Genomic DNA, 12,393 nt, shown 5'->3' with positions numbered 1-12,393 from the left:
TACGATATTTTTAAGTAAAATGTATAAAAGTTAAGATACAACAATATTTATAAAGGTCTTTTTGCATGTTACACTGGTAATAAAAGTTTTTTAAAAAAATAAAAATATAAACCAAGAGAAAAGATTTCTTTGATTTAAAGAAATCAATTTATTTGACTTGTTTTCTTTCAGTCAAAATAAAATTTTCTTTTAAACAAAAAAAGCTTCTTACTTTCAAAGAAAATTTTTTTTGAATGAAAGAAATTTGTGCATTAAATCAAAGAAATTCTAACATTGATATAGGGTCAAAGGAACATTTATTTGAATAAAGTAAAAAATTTCTTTGAAACGAATATAATTTTTTTGAATCAAAGATAATTTGTTTGAAACAAATAAATTTTCTTTGTATCAAAGAAAAATTTGTCAAAAAAATTGATTTTTTTGAATCAAAGAAATATTTTTTTGGGTGTAAATCTTGTTCTTGAAAATCAGGTTCAAACTTTTAATCAGCAAATATTTTAAAATGAAAATTTTTTTTTCTAAATTCTATAATTTTAAAATTTTGACTCGGAAATTTCAGGAATTTTGTCCCATATATATGTGTTTAAAAAAATGAAATTTAAAATATTCTCCTGTGATGTAACGAGCAAATTAAAAATTATATATATATAATGAGAACAGTCAGTTGCGCGCATAAGTCTATTGCTTCTTTATGAACAATAATATATAATTAATTTAACAATTGCGGTATCAATCGCGTAACATTCTCACAAAAATTCTGTTATATTAATATTTACACTTATAAAGATCACAATTTCAGTTACTTTTTTTCTCATAATATAGAGAAATAGAAGAAGAATGTCAGCCCAATCTGTAGACGTATTGTGGTATACTTAGGGCAAATTTTGGAATGGCCATCACAACAGACATCCTGAAAATTAATTATTGTTAATTTTTTTTTGAATTATTTCAAACGTTGCATTATATTATATACTATAACTTTTTCAGAACAAAATTTTAAAAGTCCCCACTCGTCATTAGTCATAATTCTCGTCAACTACCGCAACCTGCTCTAATGAAAATTTAGTGAGTTTATTGTTAAAATTAAAAGTTACTATAAAATTACTAAATTTTTACGAGAGCAGGGTGCGGTAGTTTACGAGAATTCCCACATGGCACAACATCTTGCTGTGAAGTTACTATAAGGATATCTGTATAGGGTTACTAAGGTCACCGTGAAAGCCTGCAGTAAACTTGAGGTAATCTTAAAACTTCCGCCTTACAGTAAGCTTACACAGTAAAACTAAGGTAAGGTTACACAGGAAGGTCGTGGTAAGTTTACATGGTAAGGTTGTGGTAAGCTTACACGGTAAGGTTGTTGTAAGCTTCCCGTAAGGTTACTGTGAACATAAAGTAATATGAAAATATATTAAAAATAATTACATTATAATATATATTATATTATAAATTTTTTTTATAAAAAATTATATATTTGGTAAAGTACTTCATGAACCCCAATAGGGTTTGTTAAATAAAATTTACTGCGCAGCCGTATGTGCCATAGAAAACTACTGCGCATAAATATTAATAAAATTTATTTATTAACAACATTCTATATTTACAGTAACCTTACAGCAACCTTACATCAACCTTACAGTAATCTTAAAAGAAGCTTACAGCAACCTTACCACGTAAACTTACCTCGACCTCACTGTGTAAGTTTAACTTAGCTTTATTGTGTAAACTTACTGTAAGACGGAAGTTTTAAGTTAACCTCAATTTTACTGTAGGCTGACACGGTAACCTTACAAACCCTACAGATATCCTAAAAGTGCTTTTAAGTCGGTTCTACAATGGACACGTTTGTACGTGAACGTGTACGTACCGTGCTGACGTTACCCACTTGCACAACATTGTGACGTCAGCACGTACACGTTCACGTTCGCTTACAAACGTGCCCATTGGAGAACCGACTTTATACCTCCAGTATTTTGGTCAAGCAATCGGCTGGATTGGATTTTCACGGTTGTATCACTGAATTTGAATGGCTCTGACAAATATTAGATTTTCACCGTGAAAATTGAACTTTTTTAGAGCCAATCAAATTTAGTGATTCTCCGTGAAAATTCAATCCATCCGATTGCTTGACCAAAATACTAGAGGTATAAAAGTACCTTTACAGTAACCTCACAGCAAGAAGCCGTGCTATGTGGTTTATGATAAATGGCGAGTAGAGACAATGAAAACCAACCAATTTTACACAAGGTAATGAAAATCAAAAGTTGTAAACAGGGATGTGTTTCCATATTATAAAGGTGCTTCTACAACAACTTGCAATCTGTATATTATACTTGTTTTCGATTTGCTCTATACATGTGAATTAAAAATTAATCAATGTCATGTATATTATTGATTAATTAACATTGAATTAATTAGAAATTAATTAATTAATTTAATTTTTGAAAACTAAAAATTTGTTGCGCACGCATACAAGCAACTCACATACAAAGCAAATACAGATTACAAGTTGTTGTAGAAGCACCTTAAGGCTGGTTCCAGAATGGAGCCAAACGCAACGCATCACAATGCTAAGGTTGGTTCCACAAGGCCCTCTCCAGAATGGAGCTAAACGCAACGCAGACGCGACGCATCTCAATGCTAAGCAAATGGGGATGCGTTGCGTTTAGCTCCATTCTGGAAAGGGCCCAATGGGCTCGACGCAAGGTAAACTCAGTGTTGACGCGACGCATCCCAATGCCAATCAAATGGGGATGCGTCGCGTCAACGCTGCGTTTACCTTGCGTCAAGCCCATTGTGGAACCAGCCTAAGCAAATGGGGCTGCGTCGCGTTTAGCCCCATTCTGGAACCAGCCTAAAGTGAAAGTTACGCGTAACTTTTAATTGTTTACGTATAAGTCTGCAGTCCCATGGCCAGCGTTTTACGTTGCGTTTTGTCACTAGACCATGAGTGTATAAGAGATGCAGATATATGTTTTCTATGTTTACACTCAGGGTCTAGTGACAAAACACAACGCAAAACGCTGTCATGGGACTGCAGCCTAATGCAATAATTATGCATTATATAAAATACGTATATTATACAGTATGAAACCTCCCGCTCCTTAAAAATTCAAGATTTTGATATAATTTACATGGTAAACTGATTGGTTTCCATTGTCCGCACTCGCCAAAGTTCTCACTCGCCATATGTTATAATTCTCGTTAACTACCGCACCCTGCTCTAGTGAAACTTTAGTGATTATGTATATTGTTAAAATTAAAAGTTACTATAAAGTTACTAAAATTTCACTAGAGAAGGGTGCGGTAGTTGACGAGAATTATGACAAATGGCGATTGGGGACAATGGAAACCAAACCAACTACACTCGTGGCCAGACTGAGATGGGTAAAAGTGCTTTTCTGGAGGTTTTCTACGTATAATACATAAATCAGAACTTCAGACACATCATTTCTTCTTAAATATATTAATTTATGTCATGCAAAATGAATTGAAATTAATTTCTTTATTTTACTCACAGTCAATTAAAGAGAATCCAATCACCATATATATTCCGTCACCATAATTTCATCACCACCATAAACTAGGTTTCTTTATTTGTTAGAAATAAATGTTTTGAATAAAATTTCTTTTTCAATGTCACAGAAATGAGAAATTAAATAACTTGTCACCTTCAACCGGGGCTATATTATTATTGTACAAAAATCGCAATTTTTTTGTTCTATTAACCAAAATTCTAATATTTATAGAAAAATATTTTAAACTATTTATTCGTGTTGTAGACATTCTTCTAAAGATTGCCCTGTTGAAAATTCCTATGTGAGAACACATATGGGATCACATCCAGGATCTCTTGTGAGTTCTTATGTGGGTTCCCATACAGGTTCACACATAAGATCCTGTATGAAAAGGTTCCTGGGATGAACTTGCGTGAGATCAAGCGCACGATCTTATGTCTCTGTAAAAGCAATAACACAGGATCCCATGAGGTTTCCTGTGTAGGTTCCTATATGAACAACACGATAAATAGGAACACACATGGGATCTCGGATAAGATCCCATGTGTGTTCCTACACTGTTAGAAAAATCTGTATTAGATTTAATATACATGCGTATGAAGCGAATATGCACTACAGTTATTGAAATCTAAGATACATGTATATTAAATTTAAAGTGACAACATGGCGGCTGTAGATGCCTATTTCACCAAACGGTCATTATTTCCTTGATATTGAAAATTTATTTGAAATTGAAACAACAGTGCGTAATTCTTTAACTATTGTGTTGTTTATGTCCAAATAATGTTTTATAAGGGGAAAATTTTTCAAAAAAAACATTCTAAATACAAGAATTTTAATACTTATATGTGACATTTAGGTTAAGTACTATAAATGTCAAATTATATACATTTTTACAATGTAAATTGATTTAAACTTGTATTTACATGAAAGAAATTACTTTGCTTTATTAATAAAAACCTTATTTTGTACACAAGAACATGTATAAATTGAGTAAAATGCAATTTTTTTATTTGAATTTTTTTCAATGACAAAATTTAATATACTTTGTATATGAATTACACTCTAATATACCAGTTTCTTAAATTTAAGTACTTTATGTATATTAAAACTACAAACATTTTTAACAGTGTATTTATCGTGTTGTTCATATAGGAACCTACACATGAAACCTCATGGGATCCTGTGTTATTGCTTTTACAGAGACATAAGATCGTGCGCTTGATCTCACGCAAGTTCATCCCAGGAACCTTTTCATACAGGATCTTATGTGTGAACCTGTATGGGAACCCACATAAGAACTCACAAGAGATCCTGGATGTGATCCCATATGTGTTCTCACATAGGAATTTTCAACAGGGTGTTTCCATGTTTTATTAGAAAAAAAATTTATTTATAAACTCAAACATTTGTTTTTTGTTCATAAAATAAAATAAAAAATTTTTTTATTCAAATTAGACTATGTAACTTTAAACTACACATTCTGTAAATAAATTTTAAAAAGTTGCTAAAAAATTATTATTACTATTATTATTATTATTATTATTATTATCATAGGAATTTCATTACAATTACTGAATTTTTTTAGAGGAATAATTGTTTTCTAAAATTAAATTTTTAATTGTCACATTTTAGGCTTTAAATAAGTTAATAAGGCTCATAATTGTTTTTTTAAATAAATTTTAAATCTAGTTTTTAATTCAACTTGTGAGCCATGTAAAATAAATAATCTTATTTTTTGAGGATAAGTATGTAAAATTATAATTGACTTATTTTCAATTTTCTGACACAAAAATATGTCAATTATGTATAAAATCAAAGCACAGGAAATTTTTTTACTTACTAGGAAAAGAATTTTCGTATATTAATTATTTTGAATGTATTATCGATTGTACAAGAATAGCCCCGGTTGACTGGGTATGTATTTTTAATATAATAATAAACAAATTTTACAAGTAATAATAGAAAAAAATTTCCTTAACGCTCTAGTAATATACGTAATTTCATTTAGCAGTATTTTTGCACAATCAAGTTGCAACTTGTTTCGCAAAGAAACCCCTGAAAAATATATGTACTTATATACGATAATCGATTATGAAATCACTCAAAATAAATTTAACGTTTTAAATTTTTGAAAGGAGGAGGGCCTATAAGGCCTGTTTTCGGACCCCTTGGAATTTTCATTCAAGTAATTGAAACTAATTTTCGGCAAAAGAGAAATTATATTTTTGATGATCAAAGATTGAATGGAGTTGTTTTGGGTATATTAACCCGTAAATAATAAGAGTTTTCTTTTTTTATAAAAAATCGCTCAAAAATAAATAACAAAAATATTTTTAATTGTGAAGCAATTGGCTTAAAAATCATTACTTGGGTATTCTCGGGGTCGTTGATTACGAATCTGATGTTAGTTTTCCAAAATTCAAAATGGCGGATCCAAAATGGCGGACGACTTTTATAAAAAATTATTTAAATGTCTTGAAAATCGTTACTCAGGGGTTTTCGGGGTCGTTGATTACGAATCTAATGTTAGTTTTTCAAAAATTCAAAAAGCGGACGATTATCAAGGCAATTAAATAATTTTTTATAAAAGTCTTCTGCCATTTTGAATTTTTGAAAACTATCATCAGATTCGTAATCAGCGACCTCGAAAACCCCCGAGTAATGATTTTCAAGCCAATTGCTTCACAATTAAAAATATTTTTGTTATTTGTTTTTGAGCAATTTTTTATATTAAAAAAAAATCCTAATTATTTAGGGATTAATATGCCCAAAAAAACCCTATTCAACCTTTGATCATCAAAAATATAATTTTTCTTTTGCCGAAAATTAGTTTCAATTACTTGAATGAAAATTTCAAGGGGACCGAAAGCAGGTTTTATAGGCCCTCCTTCTTTATTTACATATGGTCGATTCCACGTGAGATTTACATATGACTTTTTAAATTCGGTAAATATATTTTTTTTCGATCTTTATAGAAAAAAAAGGTTTACGTATTTTTTTATTTTTTTATAAGTGCTCAAATTTTCGAGTTATGAATTTTTAAAAATCTGATTTTTTCGAGTTTTTTTTAAAATACACCTAATTTCAATGACATCTAACTCTTTTCATTTCAAAAAATAAAAAAAAAGTAAAAAAATTTTTTTTAACAAATTATATAAACAAAAGGATCATCAGGCCCACTCTAAAACTTATTACAAAATTTTCCTCTTATTTTCATGTGTATAAAAGAATAAAAAAAATAAATAAAAAATCGCGCTTAAATTTAAAAAAATTTAATTTGTTTATAAAAAATCGCTGTTTTTTATAAACATGAAAAACTGAAACTTTTTTGTATCTTGGTCATAATTCCTAAATTTAATACTTTTAGAATTACATATGTCATTGAAATTAAATGTATTTCAAAAAACATCGAAAAAATCAGATTTTTAAAAATTCATAACTCGAAAATTTAAGCACTTATAAAAAAAATTAAAAAATACGTAAACCTTTTTTTTCTATAAAGATCGAAAAAAATATATATTTACCGAATTTAAAATGTTATATCGTAAATCTCACGTGGAATCGCCCATATTTTATTTTGATTTCTTAATTTATTTTCATTGTAATTAAATACTATAAAAAAATATATATATTTAAATTTTCTATTGAGATCAATATGTTTTTAATTTTATTAAAAAGAATTTTTCTTTACATTTTATGCGATATTTTTTTCTTATTTCTTAAATGATTGTTAAAATAAATTCAATTCGCGAAATATAGGTGTACTTATATATTATCACTGTGAACATAGCAACATCTTGTACTGTTGCAGTATCTATACTTTTTTTAAAATATTATTTTGTAAAATAAAAAAATGTTTTTTTATTTCACTTAGATTGTTAATTAAAAAAAGAAATATTCATTGATAACATAATATACAACGAAAATAATTTATTTTATTCAAGTAATCATTATTTAGCAAATATAAATATTATATATTTATTTGCATCAAATAAACTTTATTTTAACCAATATTGAAATAAAGAACCAAATTTTTCTTTTTAGTTAACCAAAACTCATTATGTTTCTAGTAATATATTTACATTTTTTGTTATATTTAAATATTTATATATATATATAATGTTAGTAGAAAAATAAATGATTAATACAATCACCAAGAGTATTAATTTGTATGATTAATGTGAGAAATGAGAATTTATGTATATTTTGAATGTCTGATTTTGTAAAACACACAAATAATTATTGTTTTATGATTTTGATGAGTATGTATCATGCCACCAATCTTTTACATACGAAAGAGCAAGGCCATTATAGATCCACGCTCGCCAGCCAACTTTTGTTTCGCCATCAATTCTTGACTCAAGACTCTGACAAAGAGCCTTTCTGTCGTGACTTCTTCCACTTCTTAAATCGCAAAGTAGCCTTTTGCGACACTCGTCATTACATGCCGGTCTCACTGGCGAATCTTTGTAATAATGTCTGTCAAAAATTTTTTTACATTAAACATTTTATTGAGTAATAGTAATTTATTTTTTTTATACAAAACATAAATAAATAAACATGAATATATCTCATTAAATTCATTGTTAAGAATGAATGAAAAAATAATATGTAGAATTTTAAGATATTCAAAATTTAAATTTCCAGTCAACGAATCTTTATTTGTCCGAATTTCTATTTAACAATATTCTTGTAAATTAAAAATTCTGACAAATGGAAATTTTTGCATTTGAAAATTAGAATAACTTTCTTTAGCTGAAAACAAAATATTTCTTCGAATTATTATTTTGCAAAATTTTCATTAAACCGATTTTCTGTATTATAGAATTTTTATATAACCGAAAATTTACTTCAAAGAATTTTTATTTGTTTGAATTTTCATTTGCCAGAAATTGCAGAAAGATCTAGGGTGCGATTTATAAAAGTAACTAATCACATTTTTATACATATATAATTGTTGATTGGTTGATTTTAAAAATCGAGCCGAAATTTTTCTTTCGATTTTTTTTCGACTATTTGCAATTTTGGACAAATGAAAATTCTATCAATTAAAAATTGGTATGAAAAATTGATAAATATGGAAATTCTATCAGATAATAATTCGAATAAATGAAAATTGGTTTAATGAAAATTCTGCAAAAATAATAATTCGAACAAATAAAATTCTAACAATTCATTTTCAGAATTAATTCATATGCGTCCCGAAATTCTATTAAATCAGAATTTAATTAAATAAAAATTCGGTGAAAATTTCTCTCATTATAAGAAGTAAAAAAATAATGAAAACTAGAAATAATTATTACTTGTAGTAAAGGTCGAATGTCATTGGTTCACTTGACATTTTATCAATTAGAGAATCCCAATCCTTTGGCAAAAGAGAAGACATTTGATAAGCCTTTCTTGCACTGTACGATTTGTACCAGAATGGATAATCATATAAATTGGCCTCTTTCAAATTCATCACCCAACTTTCATGATCAACGACCATCTACAATCACATTTTTTTTTTTTATTACTTTCCAGATAAAATTATTTACTTTACAGTATTAGGGGCGTTACATGCCAATAACTAACATATCGTCGACTTTGACCTCTTCGATTTGACTCAATTTTTTTTTTACCGTTTTTTACCCTCCAAAAAAGTGCCTTCATGATTAAATAAAAAATAAAAAATCATTAAAATTCTCCAATTTTGAAAAATTCATATCTCGTAAATGGCTTGATGAAAAAATTTGAAAAAAATCATGATTTCTTTTTTAGAGGGTAGAAAACGGTAAAAAAAATTGAGCCAGATCAAAGTGGTTAAAGTTGACGATATGTTGGTTTGGCATTGAACGCCCCATATAGAAAAATTGAAATATTGCACTGAAAAGAAAAATTTATTTCTTTCAAATAATCATTTACATATTAAATGAATATTTACTTGAACCAAATAATTTTTATATGAATTAAATAAATTGTATTTGAACTAATAATTTTTGTATTTTAAAATAAATACCATTTAATTGACTCAAATAATAATTATTTAATACAAATAAATTGTCGAGTAACCGATTATTTGAATCAAATAAGTTTTTTTTCAGTATGACAAATAAGCCTTAAGAAATGAGAAAAATAATAATTTTTGTCTCACCCTCGTCGTCTGTGGATGATCGCCGTCAACGTAATATATTCGATATCCAGGATTAAGATCGTAATAAGGCGAAACAGAGGGTCCCACATAAGCTATACTTAATGCTCTTCCAAGATCCGTGGTATCATAAAATACTTCAAACTCATCAAAATGTGTATGACCAAAAAATTGCGCTGTTATTGTCGATTCATACCTATTTAAATTACAAGAAAAAAAGAAATTCTATTTTAAAATACATCTCACAAATATTAAATTAATTTTTAAAAATTTATTCGCCACAGAAGTAAATAACTCAAAATTCTTAAAAATTAAAAATTTGAACTTCTTTTACAATTTTAATTATTTTTCACTACCAATTTTTTTTTTTATTCTTCATTATTCTGAACAATCAATTGTATGGATTTTAAATTTCAATTTCTTCTAAAAATAAATTTTTTAAAAATTTTAAAAAAAATTGTCAAAAATTATTTTTTTCAATTTTTATGGTTTTAAATATTAAAAGCATTAAAAATTGATTTTCTTAAATTTTACATGCAATAAATAGAAAATATTTATTTATTGAAAATTTTTGAAAAAAATGAATTTTTCTCCCCATATCTCACCGATTTATTATATGATAATAATTTCTCGACCATATTTTCAAACAATCCGAATGTCCAGGTGGAATATGTCCGATTATATGAACTTTTTCACCATTCATTTCAGCCGTTTGAAGTTCATAAATTAACCATTGTAATTCATTGGTTGGATCTGTACTGTTTATAAGTAGCCACCAATTTTTGTTATTACAGTAATTAGTATTTACAGATAAAATTCTAAAACCAGGTCGAACTAAAACTGAATAATAAGCTCCTCTTCTAACCGTATGAGAAACTGCTGATGGCAACCATTTTTTCCATTGTATATCGAGTTCATCATAAAGCCAAGATATACTGTCGTTATCGGTTATAAATTCTGGTGGAAAACTAAAAACATTATTTCAAGTTAATTTATTGGTATTATATAGTTTATGCTTTAACATTATTATAATATCTTAATACAAACATTACGCTGAGAAAAATATATACTTAAATATTAATAAAAATGAATAATTAAATATAATAGAGAAATAGTGACTATATAATTAAGAGGCATGACCATATTTATTAATCCTAAAGACAAAACGCTGTATTAATTTAAAAAAAAAATTATACACAAAAAAAATTATTTCCTTCATTTTAACATTCAAAACTTCAGGTACATCTCAACTTTTCATTTGAAAATAAAAATATTTCATTTAATTTAAAACAATAGCAAAATAAATATTTTATTGGATTTTATTTGAGATAAATAAAATTTATTTGAATCAAATAAAAATATTATATTTGTCCCAGAGCTTAATAAGTTTTTATTTGTTGTCACGTCCCGCGGTTTTTTTCTAAAACATCCCAAAAAAGAGTTTCGTAAATCCATATTAAAGATTTTTTCAAAATTAATATTTTTAAACTCAAAAATCCTTAAATAATTTGTCATGCCCCCTACTATTTATTTATATTTGTTTATATCTTTGAAGTAGATCCCAAAAACTATTTACGTAAATTATTTTCAGTTATTTTATTCCTTATTGTTGAATTATTTGTTTTTTTTTTTTTTAATTTAAAAATATATAAAATAACTGATAATTTGTTATGCTTTATCCGTGAGTCATAATTATAATTAATAGAATTACCTGTTAACTGGAGCACTCTCGTGATTTCCTAGAGATGGAAAAATTGGTATTTTTGGAAAATGTTCAATCATTTGTTGAACGGTTTCTCTTAAAATATTGATATTTTCTTCCCTTGTTTGATTCCAAACATCATGAGGTGGTAAGTCTCCAGTCCATAAAATATAATCTATATCCTAATTTAATTCAAATGATTAATTCTCTTTTTTTACACACAGATTATATTTTGTATAATCAATAATGGTAAGAATTTTCATTTTAAATAATTTTTGTGAAATATAATTATATTTTTAATGAAATTTCATTTTTCGAATTACCATTTGGCAGAATATCTTTTCAAGAGTGTCGAACGGTCTCTGAAATTCTTAGGCATTTAATTATCGCCCTATAAAAACGGCACCCTGTTGAAAATTCCGACCTCGTTTACGACGTCGTATTCTAAGTAGTTTGCGACGTAGTAAACGACGTAGTAAACGATGTCATTTGCTATCCCAAATTCCGCTTTCATTTACAACGTCGTTTACTATGTCGTTTTCTACGTCGTTTACTACGTCGTAAACTACTTAGAATACGACGTCGTAAACGAGGTCGGAATTTTCAACAGGAACGTCAAAATGATAAACATTGATTTTAAAATACTTTTTTCTCGAAACGCGGACATTTTTTTCAAAATCGGACGAAATACCAAGGATTCTTATATATCTTATAAATTTTTTTTAAATCCGAAATATTGTACAAATCTATACAAAAACGCGATTGTAAAATGAAAAGTAGGAAAGTAATATAATGACACGTTCATTACGTCCCGCCGCCGTTAGGTGGCAGATGCAAGCAGGGAGTACAAAGTCGCAGCTGTCATCCCTTCTAGAAAAAATCAATTGAACACAATTCAGAACGATTGAGTATAAAAATTTCTTAATTGTTTTGAATTGTTTCCAATTGGAGAATATATTTTTTCCATTGATTCGAATTGTTTTCAATCGTGTAAAATAAGTTAGACTTTTTCAATTGTTTTTAATCGGGTGCTATCGGGAGAA

At 27.6% G+C, this 12,393-nt stretch overlaps 1 protein-coding gene across 2 annotated transcripts in view; it reads right to left on the bottom strand.

The window, feature by feature from the left end:
• Positions 1-270: 270 nt before the first annotated feature.
• The window catches only part of LOC127283725 (sphingomyelin phosphodiesterase), a 55,895-nt gene continuing 43,772 nt past the window's right edge, over positions 271-12,393 (bottom strand). The window contains exons 6-11 of one of the 2 annotated variants that reach the window (XM_051308778.1): positions 11,360-11,532; positions 10,254-10,616; positions 9,652-9,844; positions 8,822-9,006; positions 7,812-7,997; positions 271-910 (exon numbers count right to left, since the gene is read on the bottom strand). In XM_051308778.1, coding sequence (XP_051164735.1) covers positions 841-910; positions 7,812-7,997; positions 8,822-9,006; positions 9,652-9,844; positions 10,254-10,616; positions 11,360-11,532 — 1,170 coding nt within the window. In that variant the 3' untranslated portion in view covers positions 271-840. Of the gene's footprint in view, positions 911-5,422; positions 5,574-7,811; positions 7,998-8,821; positions 9,007-9,651; positions 9,845-10,253; positions 10,617-11,359; positions 11,533-12,393 lie in introns of those variants that run through there. The other variant, XM_051308779.1, reaches the window with a different exon arrangement.

The sequence above is a fragment of the Leptopilina boulardi genome, unplaced genomic scaffold, assembly GCF_019393585.1.
Source record: "Leptopilina boulardi isolate dan_hultmark-lab unplaced genomic scaffold, ZJU_Lbou_2.1 LbouV2_310, whole genome shotgun sequence".
NCBI lineage: Eukaryota > Metazoa > Arthropoda > Insecta > Hymenoptera > Figitidae > Leptopilina > Leptopilina boulardi.
This window is presented reverse-complemented; position numbering and strand designations above follow the sequence as displayed.